The 23,126-nt window shown below is 41.1% G+C and overlaps 1 protein-coding gene and 1 long non-coding RNA gene across 2 annotated transcripts in view; one reads left to right on the top strand and one right to left on the bottom strand.

Moving 5' to 3' along the window:
* Positions 1-245: 245 nt before the first annotated feature.
* The window catches only part of LOC136009365 (uncharacterized), a 48,629-nt gene continuing 25,748 nt past the window's right edge, over positions 246-23,126 (top strand). The window contains exons 1-2 of the long non-coding RNA XR_010610528.1: positions 246-296; positions 2,857-2,999. This is a non-coding gene — a long non-coding RNA (uncharacterized LOC136009365). The remainder of the gene's footprint in view (positions 297-2,856; positions 3,000-23,126) is intronic.
* Positions 4,040-7,659, bottom strand: SNAI2 (snail family transcriptional repressor 2). The gene is made up of 3 exons (XM_065668238.1): positions 7,405-7,659; positions 6,297-6,842; positions 4,040-5,323 (listed from the first exon to the last, which is right to left on the bottom strand). Exons 1-3 carry the CDS (start codon positions 7,481-7,483, stop codon positions 5,142-5,144), a joined length of 807 nt encoding a protein of 268 aa, XP_065524310.1. The 5' UTR covers positions 7,484-7,659; the 3' UTR covers positions 4,040-5,141.

The following is a 23,126-nucleotide window of genomic DNA, read 5'->3' on the forward strand; positions in this document are numbered from 1 at the left end:
CAGCTACTTCATGTAGACACTGGACAAACTTCTGGTGGTGCATACAAAGCAGAGAGGAAAAAGACAAGAGATGGGCATATTAATTATTCCCAGGCAAAAAGGAGAGAGGAGAGACATGTAACAGAAAGCAGGTGTTGCATTTTGCAGTAACTTCTTTCTTAGAGATGTGAGGAAAACTACAGGAGGACCATGAAGGAGCACATGCTTATGTTTTTTGTACACAAATTGTGAGTGATCCAGAAGAAAAAACACAAAGAAGTTATTTGTTTGGATGGCATTCCTGAAGTATTGAAATGGTAAGTAAAGATGAACAAACCAAACTGCCAAAGAGGTAAAACCAACACCACTGTGAATTTAATTTATCTCTAGCCTAGTTTAGCTGTGCGTCCCTCAGAATAGATGGCAATGCAAGTATGCAATTAGGCTGGACCATGGCCTCAAAGAATTTGCTAAGCCATGTTTTATGTGGTATCTCAAAATGGATATCCCTCTGCAGCAAGATGTGCACCCTTTTAAGAAAACTGTGTCACTTTTCACCTGAGACACCCTAATTCTGCACTCTGCAACAAGACAGGGCAACTCTTTTCTCCCAGGAAAGTCCCATACTACACACTCTTCAAAGTTCCTGATGACTTTGTATAGATTTGGAATTAATTAAATTTTGGGGGAAGAAGGGACAGAGCACGCAAGCAACGTTTTTGTCTCTACTGTTAAGGTTCATACAGTTTCTAGAACCTTAATGCATCTTATCAGAATCCCATAAGAAATTGAGTGGTATTTTTACTTCTACTCAGCAGTGGCAAAGCCCATCTGCAGTGCCAGGTCCAGTTCTGGGGTCACCAGTACAAGGTGGACATGAGATTACTGGACCATGATATTTCATGGTATGGAACATCCCTTTGGATAGTTCAGGTCAGGTGTCCTGTTTCTGCTCCCTCCCAGCTTCCTATGCACCTGCTCACTGGCAGAGCATGAGAGGCTGAAAAGTCCTCGATTGACGGTAAGCGCTACTTAGCAACAACACATTAGCTTATTATCAACATTACTCTCGTAGTAAATTCACAACACAGCATGGTATCAGCTACTAAGAAGAGAATTAACTCTACCCCAGCCAAACCCAGGACAATTTCCTTTTTTTAATTGAGATTACAGGATCTTTATGATGCTTCTTTTTTCGTTTGTTTTGATGGAGCTTAGACTAATAAGCCCCGAGCTTGCTTAATGACAACAGGAACTATAATAATCCAAATAATAGAGTAAAATCCTGAAGACAGTTTTCATGGTGCCTACATCTGAGAGGCACTTATTTTAACCCTTTGGTGAGTACATAAGTGGCTTTTCTGAACTCCACATCAGATGTCAGGATAATTGTAGCGCTTTGAGCACAAATGTGTGCTTTGTTCTGTCTTCATTTCATGCATATCTTACTCCATTCTGCATCCTCTGAGGTGAAAAACATGCTCAGATGGAAGCAAAGGAAAAGAGAAAGTGAATCAATAATTGCCTTCAGCCTTGAGAAACTGATACATTTGACTTGTAACTACACATGGGCTGAGGTGGTACAGCCCTTCTTTGCACACTGAAAGTACACTTGGGAAGTGAAAGTAAATTGCCAGAACATCTTAAAGGAATGATCTAGCCCTCATTCCCTATAATAGGCAATCATATAACCAAACGAGCATGTACTTAGAGATTCGGAGTGGCCTCCAGGTAAGAGTCCCTCCCCCAGATCTACTGATTTTAAACAACTTGTTAGTGAAGAGTTAAAAACCCTATGAATCATGTTGTAATATGCTGCTATCATACAGGTGCCTTTAGAGGAGAGACTGGTCTTTTGATAGCTTAACTTTTCACTTAAAAGATTTACATTTAGCACTGGTATAAAAAAATAAATATATATATAAAAAAGTGTCTGATTTCAGATTAAAAAAACCCCAAAATATTCAGAGTATGAAGATCTTCCAAAAGATTTTAAAAGTTGAGAATTTGAATATGGAATGAGAGGTGTCTTGTGGGAAATGCAGCAATGGCCAAAGAGATTCAATGGGTAGATTAGCCATGGAGGGAGTTTTCCATCACATTTCAAGAAAATCAAAAGAGTCATCAACCAGCAACTCATAGCAGAATTCAGGTTACACTGATAAATAGGTTGTCCAGGTATAGAAGGGGATGCTTTTGAGAAATGTCCTGATAGCAAATAGAAAGCAGTCTCACAGAAAAAACAGAGACATTCAGCTCCCTGGGAAGTTTATGCTGCAACTGGACAGAGAGCTAAGGATCTGTGATATAGCACTGTTTCAATTAAAGAGATGAGCCAGAAGAGCTTCTAGCCTTTCCCATCTTTGTGTTTTATGAGTACAGGTGTTACAGGCATGCAAAGTAGCATATCTTAATTGTCATCTCCAAATCAGACCAGTTCCACTTGTGTTTGGTTTAGCATACTGTATTTTGATGAAGTTTTCATCTGATTTCCCTTAAGAACAACAGTAGCATTTCCACTCATTCAAGAACTCGGGATCTTATGCTATTGCATGGGCGTCGAGAATTTAAAGTGTGAATTAAAACAATGGAAAAGCCTTTGTGACATGACACAGGAGAGCAAACCTAGAACTTTGACAGTACAAATAGCTGTTGACTGTCAGAGCTTTCCTCATACTCCAGTAAACTTTGCTCTGGGAAGAGAAGGCTGCACAAAGAGCCACTGGAGCCTAAGAACTTCAAAGAGAATGACATGGAAGTGCAAATCAATAGAGTAACCACATGAAACTTTTTAAGGTTATTTGATGCCTTCATATGCTCATTTCAAAATGTTACCTCACAAATTCCCACTAACCCTATCTTTCTTTAACTCTCTAGCTATTTCCTGAAGAAAACAAAAATCTAGCAGGATTGGGGAATTGTTGTTATAACCATGAGGGATTTTGTCAGAAGATGCGCGGAGAATATGAGAAGCTTCATTTGAACTGATCTTTCAGTATCATGCTTCCTGTGGAGACCAGGTACAAAACTTCCATCATGTGCCTATTGCTTGCATTACTCCAGTGTAGCCCTGCTGCGGGACTCAGCTGGAGGAGTCAAAAGGCATGCATGGTCTGTTGCATTAGTTTGCTGAAATTTACTCTTTTTCAAGAAATGTGCATCTTTTATTTATCCATCAGTAACATTCTTGATAAATTGTTTGTTTTCACTATTACTTGTTCCTGCTGGTACCCCAACGTAGGCATTAATGTAGTCTTTAGACTGGATGGCAACCAGTGCTTATCTGTTTTCTAGCTTCCTACTTTGTTACAAGTTAAAAACAGTGTTGTTTTGAACTAGTCAGTAATGATGAGACATGATTTGTTGATGTTATAATGCTTTTATATAGTTAAGATCTTGGAGTCCTTAGTCAAATCATCTGCAGAAAAATATTTCTACTTTTTATTACTGAATAATTCTTTCCTGTGATGTATTAGCTGATACAAAGACATAATACATTCACTTGGCAGTTGTGATATGTAAGATACTTTAATAAAAATATCTTTCATCTTCCTGAAATGGCCATATAAAGTACATAGTACTGTGACTTTACTACTTTAAAAGAACATCATGCAAACCTTACTGAACACCTATAGGGCTCTGCTGACTTTAATGAACTTTGGATCAGGTCCAGATTTCCTAATGCGAGAGTCTCGGGAATTGTATTACAAAAGGCTGCCCTAGTAGCATCCTTTCAACTGGTAAAATTCAAGAAAGGAGCTTCTCTTAAAAGTTTTTGAAAAAATATACTTCACAATATTGTTATACGATTGTGAGCAGCAAAAAAGTAAGGGTGTTTTAAAGCAGTGACTCTAGATAAATGCTCTCTATGGTTTTAAACGGTTTAAAATGTAATGGGTATATGCCTTTCTAATGTCCAGTACATGCAAACTAAGGATTGGCATCTGAAATCCACTTTTATCTTCATTTGGTTGTGTAGAGACATTTGCATTTTTCTGTGTGTCAAAGCCTTGATAAACCAGACACAGCTGCCTTCTTTAATTAGAACAAACAACAGAAATCTTACTTAAAAATGTTTATTGTAAAAAAGTGGCTAGAAAACAACATAAAATTCACTTCACACTTTCTTCAAGTTATCTATAGATGCTGCTATAGGCAACAATTCGCTTTCATTCATGACACATTCAATCATATAAAAATAAAAATATTTACATTATGTCCACATACTTTACAAAATCAATAAAAAAGGCACTTGGAGGGGTAATGCTGAAAATATTGCATTTCCTTTGTGCATTTAAAAAAAATAATTGTCAAGCTCCCGTGAACCCCTCTCTTGCACTTATTCCCGTTTTTTAAGAAAGATTAAAGTTTAGAGGAACTATTCCATGTTACAGGTGGTCAAGCATGCACCAGGAATGTGTGAAGCTACAGTCTTTTTTTCTTCTTTAAAAAAGGCACATGCGGTTAATTTGTGGCTTTCAATTTTTCATACATTCTCTTACATGTGTTTTCTTTTCCTCTCTTAATTATGCAGTTTTAAAGCTTTTCGGATCATTAATGAAGGCCTTGGCTTCTAATAAAATAAAATAAAAACACAGCAATGAATAATATTAAACATTTACTAAGGTAAACTCGGAATACTTTTTAAGGCACCTGAGACAAATGGTGTCTAGCAAGATTCACTTGGGTAGTTATTTTTACTGAGAGTTCCATTTAAAATACTGTTTCTTTGGTTGAAATGGCTTGGCAGGAATGTATTGTTAACTTTGTGGCCTTTTCTAAGCAAGAAAAGACAACCTACATTTGGTTTCATCTATGAAGAAAGCCGATAATGCTTCTTCCTTTAGATCTACTTGAAATGTCATGCATGGTGTCTTTCCCCATATTTCAGAATTCACACTTAAGAATGCGGACGTGTGACTGAACAGAAACTACTTAAAGCTCATTTCTACTGACATTCTAACTTCTTCCACTGGTTTTTTTTTTTGATTGTTTGGCGGTGGTTTGGTTGTGGGTTTTTTTTTTTGTTTGTTTGTTGTTTTTTGTTTTTTGTTTTTTTTTTTTCTGAAAAGGAGATGAGAAAACGCCTTTGGATTTCCACTTATCATTTGGAACAGGAGTGGAGAAATGCATTGAGTCCAGGTAAACATTGACTGCATGACTCAGTGTGCTACACAGCAGCCAGATTCCTCATGTTTGTGCAGAAGAGACATTCTGGAGAAAGTTTTGGAGCAATTTTTGCACTGGTATTTCTTCACATCTGAGTGGGTCTGCAGATGAGCCCTCAGATTGGATCTGTCTGCAAAAGCCCTGTTGCAGTGAGGACAGGAAAACGGCTTCTCTCCTAAAAAGGAAACATCAAGGGAAAATAGGATAAAGCTTTAAAAAAAAAAAAGAAGAAATACATGTTTTGGACAGGTAAAGCCTGCTGTTATCAGAAGAAACAAATGAACAAGCAGAAAGGATTTGTTATAGTAAAGAATGTGCAATAAAAGGTTAATGGGGCCACAGATACAATAGCTTTCAGCTCTGCTCACTGTACTTGCAGAACTCAGTCTTTGCAGAATACGCTGCTAAGTGTAGTCTCAGAGGAGAAGCTGCTGACACCTCCTGCAGCCACAGGTGCTTGCAGTGGTTTTAGGCTGGGCTCCTCCAAAAGTTTCACATATTTTCCTAAAACTTTTTCTGCTTAGAGCTGTGTGAGGTACTGGGGGCAAGGGCTTTGACAGAAAAGCAGCAAACATCTGTACAGACATTACACTGTGCCCAGTGTTATACTCAAAATCAAGTTTTTGCCTCCAGAGAGAAAAAAATCCCCAGCTTCAGTGATGATGCCTTTCTAATCCTGAAGGACTTGACACAGCGCATGCAAAATGTGCCAGCTACTTAAGGAGCTAGAAAGTAGCTCCTCATACATTGCCCTCCTCATACATTGCCTTTCTAAGTGCTCTTCATTTCAGAGTCAGCTGGAGCCTTCTCAAAGTTAGCAGTTTCCAAAGCCTGACAGTTAACATAAAATCCTTAAAGAAAACCATTCAGCTAGTGGAAATGGGCTAAACCATCCTAAAACTATCAAGGGAGCAATGCTGATTTATACCACCATCTGACCCACAGCTATGAGACCATGCTACGCTCCCTCCCACCCACCCCCCAAGAGGGAGAATTAAGCCTTTTAATGACACATTTGAAATTCAAGAGGATGCTTTTCAAGGTTAGTAAAGAAACACTGCTGCTTTTTTCACCTGTGGAGAAAAATAGCAAAAAGGCATCCTGACATTATAGCGACAAGAGACAGCAACTGTAATGGTTGTTCTTACCAGTGTGAGTTCTAATGTGTCCTTGAAGTAGCCAGGGTCTAGAGAAAGCTTTGCCGCAGATCTTGCAGACACAAGGTAGTGTGTGGGTCCTGATGTGCATCTTAAGCGCTCCCAGGCTGACATATTCCTTGTCACAGTACTTGCAGCTGAATGATTTCCTAGACTGGGCATCACAGTGCAGCTGCTTATGTTTGGCCAAGCCAGAGAAAGTTGAATAGGTCTTGTTGCATAAACTGCACTGGAACTTTTCAGCTTCAATTGCATGGGGGTCTGAAAGCTTGGACTGGATTCTTTCTTCTTCATCACTAATGGGACTTTCTGAACCGCTGTGATCTTTGGAGGAGGTGTCAGAAGGTGGAGGTGGGCTGACTCTTCCCAGAGATGAGGGGTATCCAGAAAGAGGAGAGAGGTCGTTGGGTAATGGAGATGGTAGCAGCCCGGTTGTAGTCCACACAGTAATGGGATTGTAAGCTACTGAGCTCAGGATCTCTGGCTGTGGTATGATAGGGACTGGATAGCTTTCATACAGGTATGGGGATATAATCACTGGAGAAAGAAGAAAATTTTAAGGTAAGAGAACCAAAAAGTATTTCAAGAGGCAGCAAAATGAACATTTTGGGGATGAAAAGGTGTATAAATTAAACCGTATGATCATCTAATATAACAAGGATTAAGGAAATACTATTTCATACATATATGCTGATGGGTAGAGACAGTGCCCTTAAACAGACAAATTACAGTTGGAGCGTCTTTTCAAGGCAGCATGCTGCTTCTGAATCTATGCAGCCTGGTACAACGAAGCAGTGAAACTTCCTGAAGGATTTGTATGAAAGTTTTGATTCTACCACCAGCAGACACACTACAGAAAAATTCCAAATCCGCTCCAAGTAACTTGAGTTCAAGTGGATGAGCAAACTTTTATGATTCATTATGGGCAGCACTGACATATTTCTTAAAACTCCTTCCTTATAATCAAAAGAAAAGAAGAGCTAGGAATGAACTAACCCATTCCCTCAAGCCTGAAAAGCAATCCCACCCCTCCTCATTACTGCCACGCAATGAGCGCAACCTCAGAGCAGCGCGGTGGCATTAGATTTCGTTTTGTTACCTGTATGAGTGTCCAGCTCGCTGTAATTGGGTTTCTTGGATGAATTGAAATGTTTCTTGACCAGGAAGGAGCGCGGCATTTTGGATGCAAGGCTTCTCCTTCTCCCAGGCTCTCTTCGTGGGTCGGCGTAGCGGTCCCGGCGCGTGTGCAGCACACACACACACTATCACTGCGAGCGCATCGGTCCCTGTCGCACTGCCTGCCCCGCGCAGTCCATCCACTCCGGCTGTGTGTAGCGGCAGTGCAGAGGCGCCTTGAAAACTGCTGTAAATACCCACTAGTCAGGTGCAGGGGGGAAGGGTTTTCCTCTCCTCCAATCACTTCGGGATGTTCTCAAGCACTTTTCCAAACAGGCTGTTTTTCTGGGAGGGCTCTCCGGCTGCTGGTGGGAGAGATCCAATCCCTGCTCGGAGGGTTTGGTTCAGGTTTCAGCTCCTCCCGCTGGAGACAGCTGTGAATGGAGGAGCTATGGTCAGAGCGCGTTGTCCTTGCTGCGAAGTGGGTGTATGGTGTGCTCTGTAGAATTCCAGTCTAGAAAAATGTGTTGGTCAGGGTACTTTGTTAAAAGGTCGGTTTACTGATTCAGCTCACAAGAGATCTGGCTAAGTCACAGGCACTGAAACTTCTATTCTCTCTTTTCTTTTTTAAAACGAATCTGGCTTCCAGATGTACAAGAATTACAATGGAACAAACTGTTCATTAAGGGCAGAAGGGGGGACATTACAAGATAACAAGTTAGCCGCCAGAGCTAATGGAAGCCTTTGAACTGACTGTGTGCCTGCTCCGCTTGGGAACTGCCTTTGAATAATTGCACTTAGGAAAGGCTGGAGACGAGCAGCCTGCCTCCCTAGCCTGTGCCCTTCCAGGCAGAAGGGCCAGCAAGATACTGCAAGTGAGCTCAAGGAGAGGGAGAAGCCCTGGAAAAGATTACATTTCAGAGCAGGGTGGTAGGTTTTATATCATATGCATACTGCTTCAGACTGTTCATATGAAGAGCTCTTTGGTTTTTTTTTTTTACTTTAAAAGTCTGCAGAATGCAAAACCTTGACCTTTCCTTCCTTGGGAGTAATTATGTCACTCTTTTGCCTATCCTCTTAGAGCACTGCCAAGGAAATTTTCCTAATTACCCAAAGCAGTTAAAAGATGCACAGATAAGCAACCCTCCCCAAATTATAGACTGAGTAATTTAAATGTCTCTTAAACGTCCCTCTCCATTAGTGCGTTTAGGACCTCTCGACTTCCTATGAAAGTGTAATCTGTATTATGTATTTAATTTAGGATGAAAGTGTCTTAAATGTGCCACAGAATTTCCTGGTTATCTAGATTGATTTAGAGGAGACAGTTACAGATAGGTTGTTTTTATTTTGTGTTTTTTTTTTTTTATTTAATTTTAAAATATTTGCATTTGGAAAACATGGATAGCTGAACACTGGAGAATTTCTAACACAAGTTACACTATGATTGACTCTTGGTCTGCCCTCTGCACCCCTTCCCCCTCCTCCTTGTGTGTTAACTACACCTGCCTGGGCACATACCGGTATGCCGTGGTGGTGTGCTGCTAGGGCTCTGTTCTGCCGGGAGGAGGCAGGAGGGCTGTTTTACAGAGACCACCCCAGCCCTTCTTCTGCAGCAGGTGTTGGAATAGTCATGAAGGGGGGAAAAAAAGACTCCCTCTGGTTGTGTTAAGACACGTAAGTGTAAAGTGCTTTATCAAGCGGCGTGACTTCTTAATCTCGGGGACGCCAAAACAAGTGCAGAGAAAGTTAGCCATTTTCAAGAGCTGATTAAAAAGATTCAGCTGTTCAGCATCTGACCCTGGTGCCTGTCAGCAAAGGTGTCACATGGATTTCCAAACTGCAGGGAACACACCCAGGCTACAGGAGGAAAGTGACAAGGAAAGGGACTTCCCAGGTACCTGCTTTGCAGCTGGAGTGGAGGAGCAGACGTAGTTCTTCCCACAAGGAGAGCAGTGCTTGCAGAGGCACAAGTCGTTGCTTTCCTCAACTCCACAGATATTAAGAAATCCTTCTGTAAAAGGTTGCATTTGTGGTCCTGCTACCTCTCAGCTCCACTCTGAGAAGTCCCTGTCCCCTGCCAGCTCTGGGAAAGCATTGCATTTCAGGATGTGAGGCATTAGTCTGTATCTAAATAGTCTGTTACATGAGCTGTGGTTCAGACCTTGAGCTGGTTTAAGTTTGTGTTTTGAAATGAATGGAGCCATGCAGATTTTCACTGGCTCGGGATCTGTTCTTTTGTATGTTTGTTAAAAGCAAAGGGTCTGATTCACCAGTGAGGTACTCCCTCTCGGGGCATTTTCACCAGCATAACACTGGAGTGATGCAGTTTAAATTAATTGCACTTATATAAATCACAGGAGCGTAAGCAGTTAGCCCACTGGCTGAGCTGATTGAAGGATGTTAGGAATTGGATAGAAGGCATGTTATTACACGGTCCTGAAAGGATATTAGCAGCACATACTACCTGAGTGAGGTCTGCTGTCAAAAAAAGGGAGAGTCTGCATGAGGAGTAGGTGAGTCAGAGTAAACAGGTGTTCTGGGTGTTTACAGCAAATGTGGATGAGAGGGCACCCGGAGACGTGCAGCATCCATCCCCGTGCAAGAAAGGCAATACAAAGGTCGAGTGCAGAACATGGGAGGTTTTCCCTCCCTGGGGGAGCCAGGGCGGTGCGGGGATTGCAGAAGGTGGTGAATAGCTCTGGCAGTCACTCTGCCTGCAGGCGAAGCCTTGCACCCACCTCCAAAACCCCAGGCCTAGAGCCTCCCTCTCACATTTTACAAGTAGTTGGTCTTTTAGGGATTCTTCAAGTTTTTACTTTGAAAGCTCGTGTAAAACTCTCTTGTTAATGCCACTGTGCTGCTAATTGCTGTTCTGCAAAGCGGGTAGGAAATGATCCGAGCAATTCTGTTGCCTGAAACCTTGGCATGCACTTCGCAGCTACTAAGTGACTAGGACCAAAGTTTCAGCCATGCAGCAGGAAAGGGTTTGTTTTGGGTTTTTTTTTGTGTGTATGTGTTTTTTTTTTTTTTTTTAATTTATCTTGGGTTTTTTGGTTTGGGTTTTTTTGGTTTGGTTTGGTTTGGTTTTATACTTCAGGCCACTTGTTCCTGTGCCGAAATAACAACTGTGAGCCTCATTTTAGTCTCCCCATTCCTGTCAGCTCCACCAAATCCCTTCCTCTTCAGGCTTTCTGAGAAGGACAGCAACTTTTGTTACTCAGCTTTCTGGAGATGGAAGGGTGCCAGAACTATGTTTGTTATCAAAGAGAGAAGAAGGACCCAAGCTAAGCCATCATCAGCTTAGTTCTTCTCATGATAGCATTTATATCCTTACTAAGCATCAATTACAGGCGAGATCATGGATCAGAAAATGTTAAATATCTGAATGAACCACAGAAGAATCACTTCAGAATATTAAATGAGTTATGCTGGACCACTGTTCCCAGAGCACAGTGTATTTCACAGGCAGTACTGTTAAGCACGTTTTGCCTGAACCTGATGTGGAGCCATGGAAGGCAACACAGAGGAACCCCGAGGGCATACAAATGCAACAAGGCATACAAAAAATAGCTCCAGAAGTTTATTGAGGCAGGTGACAATATCAACCCGGAAGGGGTGAAGTGCGAGTGTCTCACACTTACAGTATAGCTCTTATAATTCATAAGCCTCCTACATTTCAAAGGAAAGTATGAAATGGTTAATATGAGAAACAAAAATCAGTTTTCAATAGGCAGTTGAATGTAGAACATACCTACTCAGCTTCAGTGTCACTGAGTGCTTTTATATTTTACCCTTAGTGCCAGCTGGTATATCCTGGAAAATGGTGCAACTTTCAGAAGCAGGAAAGGTTTAGTAGAGCCAGAAGGTGAGGAGTACCTCAGCTGTGATTAGGTTGGATGTCAGAGAGGAAGACCAAAATTAACACAGTAAGGGGAAACAGTTAGGGAATGGTATTCTTTCCCATTGCTCCAACATGCACGCCTTAAGAAATTTTTTGAAATACATTTTTAGGATACCTTATCTTTCATGTTTTTCTCATCCTTCCAAGTGCTGACCTGAACTATCAGGAGAAATGGCAGCAAATATAAAGGACTGTTGTGAAATCGTGTCAAGATTCAGTCTTGTAGGCTTAAAGTTCAGTGGGTCAGAATAAGTCTGTACATATTGGAATGTTTTTCGAATTCAAGTAAAAAATCTCCACATTCTTAATGTTTCACACCAATAAATGCAGATTTTTTAATATCAGTAACTTTAAGTCAGACTTATCAAGTACAGTTCTGTAATGGGATCTAAACATCTGGGATTCAGAATGATTAAAAATGGTTTTGCTTTCAGGATATGTTCTAGAACTGTGTGTTCCTCCATGTTTTGGTTTATTCAGGTTTGTAATTCCATCTTAAACCTGTTTAAGAGATGATGATTGAACCACAAAATCTGATTCAGTCTGAACTTTCCAATAAGTCAAGGAGCTTTGAAGTGGGTCTTTCAGAGGTCTAAGCCCATCTCTAATTTATGTACATGTATGAATAAATTATGTTTGTTGCAAACAAACTTGCATTTATTAATAAGGTGCAGAATGGTTCCTTTCGGACCAAGTAGTTCAAACAAGACTGGCTTCTGTGCTCTCTCTGCTTCACACCTGTATAACTTCACCAAATTTAGTGGGTTCAATTTCGAGTCAATTTAGCCCACAATGAAGGAACCTGGTCACAGTTCAATTTTCCTACATTGTTTCTCCATGAAGATATTTTAACAATGGGCCAAATTCCCCTGTCATTCCCATCTGCACTATCTCCATTGGCTACAGCTGAGCTATTTCAGATTTACTCAAGCAGAATTGAGATTCTAGTCCAATAAATATGACTGTGTGTGTAGTGCTGTGACAAGCGTTCATTAAACAAGTGTGTTACATCCCAGCTAAAGCTGTTACACTCTGGAAAGCAATGCTTTCTGCCTCCTATTACGTTTTCCTGATCTGCCAGTATGCCACTGGCGCTATTCATAGGAGGAACAAAAGCTTTGGAAACGCTGACCTTGGGATCCAGGGAGAGAAGAGCGGGCTTGCATAAGCCTTACGCGGTTGGAAAGAGCCATCTGCTGGGCATAGACACCTCCGGGAGCCGGCTGCTCTCCAGGAGCGAGCCCTAGGACAGCCGCCCCACCGTGTGGCCAGCCCGAGAACTGGGGGTTCCCTAGCCTCCAGGATGCACCACGGCCAGGCAGCTGACGGGTGGGCGTGTAGGGGGTACCCCATACTCTGGGAGTGGTTATGGAGGTGTATAGGACTGGCTAAATCACTTCCCGAATTTGTTAATAAGGCTGAGATCTATGGCTCTGGGGACTGTGAGTATTTGTAGCTTACAGCAAAGTGAGACATGAAAGCATCAGTGGAGGTTTCCTGCGCTTTTCTCCTGCAGGTCTGTGTGTGTGTATGACAGAGGTGTACACTTTTCCTTGCCGTGCATTGTGCATGCTGCGCTGAAAGGAGCGTGGCCAGCAGGTCAAAGGAGGTGATTCTGCCCCTCTGCTCTGGTGAGACCCCACCTACAATTTGGAAGTTGTCAGTAAAAGAAAGACAGGGACCTGTTGGAGAGGGTACAGACGAGAGCCACAAAAATGATCAGAGGGCTGGAGCATCTCTCCCTTGAGAAAAGGCTGAGAGAGTTGGGATTGTTCAGCCTGAAGAGAAGACTCCAGGGAGAACATATTGCGGACTTTCAGTAGTTAAAAAGGGCCTATAAGAAAGATGGGGGAGACCCTTTATCAGGGCCTGTTGTGATAAGACAAGGGGTAATGGTTTTAAACTAAAAGAGAGGAGATTCAGGCTGGATGCAAGGAAGAAGTTCTTTACAATATGGGTGGTGAAACACTGGAACAGGTTGCCCAGAGAGGTGGTGGATGCCCCATCCCTGGAGACATTCTAGGCCAGGCTGGATGTGGTTCTGGGCAACTTGATCTAGTTGAAGATGCCCCTGCTCATTACAGGGGGTTGGACTAGATGACCTTTGAAGGTCCCTTCCAACCCAAACTACTCTATGTTTCTGTGCATATTTGCAATGTATTTATTTACCTATATGTACTTAAGTTTGTACATATTCTTGTGACCATATTTCAAACACTGACAATTCAATCACATGACAAGTATTTATGTGAGAAAAAGTGTTATTATCCCTATTTCATAAATAAGTAATTGAGGCTGAAAGAGATTAAGACTGAAATTTTCAAAACCTTAGTTCTTAAGTGTACTTTAACTCTTGTAATGCCCTTCTATTGAACAGCCTGTATTACTATCTCCAAATGCTGCACAAGCTGCTGCATTATTTCCTATGTATCAGCTGTTATTGTATACATTTACAGAGCTTTCTGACAAAAAAGAAATATACAGTGTATAATTTTTGTTATTAAAATATAATTTATTTTGACATGATCTTTATCCACAACATGCTGTAGCTTTATATTTTTTTCAGCTTTCATAGATAAAATGAAAGTAGCTTGATACCTTTAAAAACTTCTCTGTTGGTGGACTAGAGTACTCAGATTTGTCCACCTATGTTTTGCCTAGGTTTTACTTCTGATGTTCTTATACCAAATACTTCATGCAATGGTTGAAGTGTTTTTTCACTCTGCAGAAGCCCAGAATCCACTCTCAAGCATGCCCTGCCTTGCCAGCTGTACTTTCAGGTTGCCTACCACCTTGTTTTTCGAGTGAGGGTCCTCAAGATAATGACTGCCAGCCAGAAACTGCAAATGTAAGCTCCATTCATCCTTTCCGGTGTGTTGGGCATCTGTGGCATTCAGTTTTCACAGCATGACCAGCCTTGGAGCAGGGTGTTACTGCCTGGCAGCCACGCCTGTGTCAAGAGCTCTATTGAGAAGCGGTGTGTGGAGCAGCATGCTGCATGCTGGGATGCAGCAGAGATCTTCCTCTGTTGCTGAACTCAGTACTCAGAAATATATGTGGTGTATCAACAATAAAATGTAACTTTCTTGGACAGCTATCTTAAATTAGTGGATCAGTGAGTGTCTCTATTTATCATAGAATCATAGAATGGTTGGGGTTTAAAGGGGTCGTAAGTATCATCTAATTCAAACCTCCCTGCCATGGGCAAAGATGCTCTCCACTAGATCAGGTTGTGCAAAGCACCATCCAACCTGGCTGTAATGATACTGAGTTGTCAAAGTTCATGGTCTTTCTGGCTGTGAAATATCAATTATGTACTTGTTCAAAGGATTGAAACTCGTAAGTTCTTTTCTCCATCTATCCAGCTCTTGGTATCTCAGTGCTGTGCACTGTAGTTGCACTGCTAACAGCTGGGACACTTATCTTTGTGCTTCAAAAGGAACAGATGATGTCACTACATAGAGCTAGTATCTCTGTTTCAGTATAAATTTATCATTTTGCTATGGCAACAGAAGGCAAGGGCTGCTGGCTCTGCTTGTTACTCTTCTGTTTCATCCTGAGGTCTAAGAACCTTCTGTAACCCCTGCTGCTCAAAATGATAGCAGTGGTACAAGCCTGGTTCACCACCTGTATTACCTATTCTTCAATCCCTCATTTAACATTGTTTATTACTATTAGTGGATCTTCAGGCAAATGTTATACTTGGCTATTCTTATAATTTCTTGCATGTATTTCAAGAACTTGGTCTTTCCATTTTTTGGAAGTTCCCAGGACCCCAGACATTTCTGATAGTGAAGATCTCTGCCTTCCTGGGCTCCAGCTTCTTTGGATTCAGACTAGTACTCTGCTTCTGGCTCTGTTAAGCTTGATAAAGACATCCTATGCTATCTTCTGCTGTCGCCTTAGACAATAACCGTTGCCAGCTGCAGGCCTCATGTCTGAAAGTCCTGTTCTGTCTTTATCTGTTATCGCTTGGAATAGCTTTGAGGGCAGGCTGATGCCTGGAGCTTTTTTTTTCCTTTAGCGGTACCTGGCAAAAGGCATAGTGCAGATTGTCAAGGACTGGGTGATTCAGCATGCCAGAGCCCATTTTCAACATTGCAACCAGAGATTTCTTTAGTACCAGATGAATCAAGCAGTATATCTTCAGGATTACCACACGGTAATTCCTTTGCAGGGCTCTGTTCCTGATGGGAGGTTTCCCAAACATCCAAGACATTCTCAAGGGCTTTTTACCACCATAAAAGTACTAAAGGCTGTGAGAATGAAAAAATACAGCTGCCAGCTCTGGTTTCTGTGAGTGCGAAGGTGTCTCAGCTTTCTGATTTCCCCAGTTCCTTCCTCTGCAGCTCCACCAGGCCTGAGGTATGTCTGCACTTCAGGTTTCTTACTAGATCTTGTGAGAGCCTTCAGCTGACTACAGCATGTGCTGGAGGAGTCAATCTCCTTACAGTTTGTATCTGTCAGGCTGCTAGAGAAGGCTCAATGGGACTATTATCTTTTCGTTTCATGGTGGGGACAGTCAGACATCATATTTCAACTAAACTGATGTCCTGCTTTAGCAATGTTCTCTGGCAATGGCAGCACCTTTGCATCAACTACTGTATATTTCAAGTGACAGCAACCTTGGTTGTTTTGTTTTGTTTTAAATGTCTGTGTTAACACCTCATGTAGCCACCTGATGGCTTCAAAACTGTTTGACTGCATATTGCCAGCACTTGGCCATACTTCACCCTCATGCTGTGATGTCGCAGTATCTGTGGGAGTGAGCTGCAGCTGTCACTGCACATGGGCTAGAACTGGATCTGTTGTTGATCCGAAGTCCAGTTATAGCTATGGTAGTATGGCTGATTTTTTAACCAGCTTAATGTTTGCTGATCTGTTTCTCTAACTTCTTTTTCCATGTTCCTGGATATTTCCTCTGCAATGGTGGCTGTCATTGCTCATGTACTTTTCCTGTTCTTCCTGTTTAGAGACACATAGGCAGGATTAATGTTTCTTTCAGAACCGTGCATCATGAATTACTGTCTCTAGAGAGATAATTTTTATGCCTCCAAAGCTACATGAAGATGCCAGTGATCTCAATTTTGTGTTATCTCATTCTTCTTCCTTTTTGGGGGGTATAAAAGCAGTGTTTCTCTACAGCCTTTTTCTGTTCTGCTTAATACTGCTCATTCTGCCACAGAACTGCCACCTGGTAGTATGATCTCGCAGCATCCCACCAGCCTTTGCCTCAGAGGCTGTTGAGGATTTACCTTCATCTCTGCTCAGATTGTGTTTTTGCTCCCTGCCAGTCTGTGCTTGTGGGGAGCGTGTATCAAGAAGTCTGGCTTCATATTGTACTGCCTTTTCTTCTACTTCTTGCTCCTGCTTTAGTTCTTAGTGAGTTACATCTTTAAGCTTTACTGCTGTAGGAGACAATGAGAGAGAAACCTTTCCTGGACTGAACTCTGCCAAGAGAGTTTAAGGATAATTTGCTGGATAATAACACTGAGAAGACTTCATTGCCACAGATAAATTATGTATCTGTAGATATAGATATGCATGTTACTACGTGGAAGAGGTTAGAGACTGCATTGAGGCTCAGCATCACAGCTGACTCCCATCTTCATGTGTAAATGGATCTTTTTTCCCCTGAAACAAAGTGAATACAGGTAAATTGCCTATTAGAAAGTGTCTTGCAAAGTGCTGAATGATGCCTATGCCTTAGCTGTAAGGATGTTAATGCTTACAAAGTCCAAAACCATGCTAGGAAAACACTAAAAAATAAGCAGTGTAGATATCTGTAATCCTGTGCCTTGGCTCTGTTTCATCTGCTAGTACAGGCATAGCTCATATTCGTGAAATCAGTCTGATTCTTCATTGAAGAAAATATTTGACAAGATGTTGAATGCTGACATTGAAACAGGACAAATCTCCCTACTGCCTCATCTGCACCTTCTTTTACAACAGTTCTTTTCCTCCTAACAAGTTGTATGTATTGTACTGTGTATTGTGTCCTGACATATATCTGTTCAGGGGGAAAAAAAAAAAGAAAATATTTGATGTGTTTTACTTGAATTATGCTGTAATTATATCGTGCGTAATTTCAAAACTTCTAAATCAGTCAGTGACTTTACAAAATTCAGGTCATAGATTTTTTCACTGCTACCTATGCTCCTTAAGATTTCATCTCAGCTTCATTTATTCATTATAAAGCATCTATCTCAGTTTATTCTGTATTTGTTTGGTCCTGGACTCTTATCCATTGCTATCCTCCTATCCTCTTATCCACATAGCTATTGAAAAAGCTCTAGGTACTTAGTAAATGACTTCAAGAAGATTTAGATATTCATGATGTCCAGGAAACCACTACCTTTGACCCCAAATATCTCACTGCTCCTCATGGCAGACATGATAGAGACAGGTGGTAAAATGAAATGCTGAATCCCATATTATAAGCATCACCAGGGAGGAGAATGAGTAACCAGTATGACAAGCTGACATCTTTTGAAGTGGAAATAATACAGACTTGCAAGAAGAGGTGGCCTGCTGCAAAATCTCAATGAGCAAGCATTCTGTAGCTGGTCTTTACTTCAGTAAAGAAAACAAAACTTTTGTGGGGACACTATATAATCTATATTGCAAGTGGAGAGACCTTTGAACCACATCCTTGGGGTCACATCCTTAAAACTCTAAAGATTACCTTACATCGTTTGCACTCAAGTTACAGCAGGAGTCCAAAAAGATGAAAGATTCATTTCAAGATGAAAGGTATCTCTGTGGTTAAGGCTTGATTCAATTCATCCTGGGAAATGTGTTCCATGTTTCTGCATCCTGAGAAATGAATCCCAGTTCTGAAGCGGATTACTGCCATTTGTATTTCAGTTGCTGTTTCTCATTTCTAAAATAAGGCTTATAGCATTTCCCTGTCTTCCAAGAAGGTCTCAGGACTACTGCTTTAAAGCACAGGCAATATTAATGAGGAGATTAGTAGTGCCTTGGAGTGGATTGAAGTCTGGAAGAAAATCCAGAGCTGGAAGAGTTTGATGACAAGGGAATGGAGGAAGGAGGAGGAGGCAGACACAGCTGGAACATGCACCCTGAAATTCCTTCAAGGCTGAGTCATTTCCCACCCCAGAAGCAAAAGGTGGTGCCACGTTACTGTGTGCTTGTCCTTCCTCCTCAGTTCAGCTATTCTGCTCCTCTACCTTTTGTAAATGTGCCCTTATCATTTTGCAGGGTAAATCTCTGAGGTACCATTTTGAGAGGCTGTGCGCTAGACAAACAAAGTCTCAAGCTGGAATTAAGGTTTTTTGTTTCTCTGCCTCCTGTTGAAGCAGAGATATGAATGAATTGCTCCTGTCATGTGCTAGTGTATAATGCATGAGTTGAAATAAGTATCAAATGCTTTGCTGAAATTCTAAAGACCAACAGAGAAAATGTGCATTGCAAAATCCAGTTTAGACCACTGATAAACCCAGAACATAGAAAAGCAAAGTCTTTGAGGTCTTTAAGAAGATTGCTTTTCACTTTTTTTTTCCTTTATTTCAGTTTTTTCCTCATTAATTACTCTTAATAAATGAGCCAGTATTTATGTGGGTGATAACATTGGCTCTACTAGCTGCCAGAAATTGCCCATTTGCTTAATCTCCAGTTTATTTATCTGTAGGCAGAGTAGATTGCTTTGACAAGAAGTTCAAGCTCTTCAGTGACTTGAGCAGGTTGCAGAGGCTGCACCTCTAGGAAAGGTAAATTTGCCTTAACTTGATCTGTGCCCCTGTCATCAGTGACTGCAAAATTACTACTTTCTGTGCAGTGATTTGTCTCACTCAATCACTTTTTCCTTATGGAATGAAATGAAGTACCCAAAAATTACCGTATGGTCTAAGGCAGTTTGAGAAAAAAACCCCCAAAATTAGCTAATACTGAAACAGCTTCAAAGCTTTTTTATGCAGCTCTGAGCTCCCACATGGTTTGATGTACAGGTCACATATTGCTTTACAGTTTATTGTTTGTGGACTGCTTAGTTGCTCATGCAACCTTTTTGTTGGGGATTGTTGTGAAATGTGTAAGAATAAGAAATTCATGTAGAAGAGTCAGCTAAAAAGAGAGAAGCATATCCATGAGAAGAAAGAATAAGCAAACCAAATAAATGTCAGGTATTGATTTCTCAGATCATGCAAAGCCTTTGAACAATATGGAGTCTCTTTCAGACGGCAGAACACTCCGTTTAGTTCTGCTTTACTGAGCTCTAAGTGCCAGCATAGTGCTGTAGGTACAGCACTATGACAGGACTATTTGCCTCCCAAACTGCTTAAGGAGCAGTATTTCAATTCTTTCACATTCTCCCTGAACATCACACTGCTTCAGAAATTCCTTTTGATTCAAGCATCTTTGTTTAGAATTTTCCATAGTTTCCCTATCCGTACACTTGTACACTCTTTTTTTTTTTTTTTTTTTTTTTAATGCATTTTCTTAGTTCTTTACATTTTTTTCTTCCAGAAGCAGGATGTTTTCACATGTGAAGAAGATGATGAATGTGCAGCATTGTGTGAACTGTTAAAACCTGCCTTATGTAACAACTTAGGTAACCTTCCTTTGCCAAAGTAACCAGGTATATCTGCAATGTGATGGGAGAAGGATGCAGCAGGACAGCTTATGGCTATTTTGCAGATTCGTGGCAATAATATCAAACATGTGCAATCAATGACTATATCTGTCATTTCTGAGAATTATGGTGCATTACTGTGCCAGCACAGCACAGCTGATCTGCAGAAATATCCAGGACTGGCAGAGATGTATTGTGCAATCTGTCCTTCACCAGCCTGGGGGTCACTGATACATGTAGAGTCCTCACATTTTGTCTAGACAGAGCTTCCTTTGGAGGAAAGAGGCTGTATCTAAGAGGAGCCCATGACATCTGGTAGGCAGGGATGGGAAGCCAGCTACTGCCATTTTTGTGATGGAGTACTGAGGCATGGGGGAGCTAAAAAATCACACTCGAAGCCAACAAAAAACCCCTCTATAGGAGTGTTGCAGGTCTGCGGAGGAGAATCTTTCCTTTTCACAGCATTATTTTTAAGCCACAGCTGAAAGAAGGCAATTCCATCAGGAGGTCTTTGGTCTGTGAGCAAGGAGGAAGTCCCTAAGTACAAAGACAGCTGAGATGGGCACTGACTGAATAGTACATTTTGCTGTGAAATGCATAATTATTTCTTTGGTTACATGCAGCGTCAACTGATGTTATACTTCATGTCTCATTAAAATCTAGAGAAGTAGTCTACCTGGAGAATTTGAGCAACATTTGAGAAGACATAATAACACAAAAGATCAGGGGGATTCACTGTTAAGTACTGTCAGGGATGTTAATAAAATTACCACTGAAGAAGAAAAAATGAATCAATGATGAATAATCATGTACTATATCAGGTAAGTCAAGCCATTGTCTCCGCAGTAATTAAGTGTTCCAATGATATGGGCTGGCAATGTAATGGGGAAGCAGCAGTGAACATGCACTAATTACACTTGCTTTCAAATTCAGCAGAAGCTGAACAGCTGTTTGGTAGAGTAGGTAAATTAAGTGCACTAGTCAGATCCAATTTTGAAGTGAATCATGGATGTCAATCAATGATTAATGTGTAGGCTGAATGTTTAAGGGCATGATTCAGCTTAACAATACTGTCACTTGGTGTGTTATTATTTCTTGCTGCCTTGAGCACACCTTCACTGCACAAAAACCTATATGGGGGTGTGTGTGTGGAGGGTGTAAGGAAAGAGGCAGCTGAAGAAAGTGGCGTTGTACTTGAAGAATGTTCTTGTCAGATACTCATTTGCAGGGAGCAGAAAGAGCAAATAGGATTTGTCCTCTCCTCTAGAGAGAACAGCTGCAGGGACAGTTTGGAAGGGCTGCAGTTATAGCCTGTACATGGAGCCTGCTGGACTGGAGGTGAACTAGGGTCCTCATCAGAGGAAAGAGCTGCCTCAGTTCATTGGATCACCTTAAAAGGCATTTTAAGTAGGAAAGTTAAAATTAGACTATATTATGTTGGCACATGAACTCCTCGGGGATTTACTGAGGGCTCCATGCACCATTGCATCTTCCTAGCTTTTCTATTACAGAGCCAAACCCTGTACTAAGAGCTGGGACCTGGGACTGGAGTAATATAACACAAACTTTTCTTGGTGTGTTCCTGCTATGTTTGACAAATACATTCCGTGTTCTGGCATTGCACACTCTTTCTCCCCAGCGTGTGATGTGACACTGATGTAATATTTCTGCTGATTTGTTCCATCCTCAACAAAGAATCCCAGTTTCAGAGTGTGCTGCGAAAGGTGTTGGCACTGGTCAGTAAGAGCAGAAGAATCACCACAGCTAATTCTTCTCCACTGGTTGTCAAGACAGAAACCAAAAGAAAACACATTAGTTCTGTCAAGTGTCTTGTTAGAGCGAAAAAAACAGGATTTACTTATTTAAGTCCTTTACTTATTTACATTCAGTTTCTTATAATGTATGAAGGCTGTTTTGCTGCTTCTATTTTTGAAACCCAAAATAAACCCATAGGAAAACACCAAGTATAATATATTATCACTGTATTATGAAAGAGACTTTCCTGGTGAGTGATGTGTTACAAGTCATTGCCTTTTGTAATCTGATGCTTAGGTCTTGGACTTTCACCATGCCTTGTGTAGCAAGTGCATTTTCTTTATCAATTTACTTCAGCCAGTGCCGTGTTCTGTCTGACGCAGATCAGATCCCTCAAAATATTACTTTTAAAAGAAAAGAAGAATCTTTCTGTTTGGTCAGTGCTGGGTTTGAGAATGAATTAGTCATGTACAGAGATTCTTGACTCAGGCCAGCACAGGGAATATATAAGGAATTACATTCAACATTCTTGTCTGGATGCTATTTCCCTCAGAGCTCATCAGCAGTCCTGCTCTGAACCATGGCTTTGATTTAGATGCATTTTTTAACTGCACATAGATAGGAATTAGTTTTAGGATTATTAATGAGTCTATAAAACACAGAATCATGGCATTAAAAGACAGAAAACAGTCTGTCTTCCTCCTTTAAAGGAAAGATGGTAGGATTTCCAGAAATGAAGTAACTTGGGTGAGTCATTTAATCAGTACTCATTAGATCAGATGCAAATTTACGGTCCCAAGTCCTCTCTAAATGCAAATACTGGGGCTAATGCTTTGCTTAAGAATCAAGTATTGGCAATTTCAGCTTGGAGTAAAATAGGCTTAGTTAAAACACTTTTAATGGAGTCAAGCTACGTTTTTAAAACTGATCTCCTTATCATAAAATTATAGTTTCTCTGTCTAATGTCATATGAGCACAGAAAGCCGGGAATGAAGAAGTCACTAAAAGCCTCCTACATCTCCCTTTGCTGGAAGCACAACATGAGTTACAGACTTGCTCAGTAAACCCCCTGCTGTAGTTAAGATACAAAAATGCAATCTGGTAGGCAGTACTGAACCAAATCACATTCATCTCAGACAACAACATACAGTTGCTTTGCATAGCTCCTTGAAAGTTAAATAGAAGGTCTACAGAATCAATCACCAAGCACAAACACAGCAAAAGCCAGCAACCACCCTGTGTTAAAATCCAAATATGTTGTGGTGAACTGGCTCTTGGAGGTGCTCATGCGTAGATATGTGCTTGTGTGGTCAGAAAGAACAGACCTTGAATTAAGAAGGCTCTTTCAACCTATGGGTCATGACCCTCAGGTTGAGATTTCCATCTGAAAGCCCACCCTTCAGTGAAAAACAGGAAAAAAATACCTTCACCTACCTCTGTCCAGGACGGAGCACACTAC

Source organism: Lathamus discolor, chromosome 2 (assembly GCF_037157495.1).
Source record: "Lathamus discolor isolate bLatDis1 chromosome 2, bLatDis1.hap1, whole genome shotgun sequence".
Classification (NCBI taxonomy): Eukaryota; Metazoa; Chordata; class Aves; order Psittaciformes; family Psittacidae; genus Lathamus; species Lathamus discolor.

What these genes read in the sequence shown, in the direction of transcription:
- SNAI2 (XM_065668238.1), bottom strand. Translation starts at nt 7,483, where the DNA reads ATGCCGCGCTCCTTCCTGGTCAAGAAACATTTCAATTCATCCAAGAAA. An exon ending in CGAGCTGGACACTCATACAG is followed by an intron (nt 6,843 to 7,404) that starts GTAACAAAACGA and finishes TTCTTTCTCCAG; the next exon opens with TGATTATATCCCCATACCTG. An exon ending in ACACATTAGAACTCACACTG is followed by an intron (nt 5,324 to 6,296) that starts GTAAGAACAACC and finishes TTTCCTTTTTAG; the next exon opens with GAGAGAAGCCGTTTTCCTGT.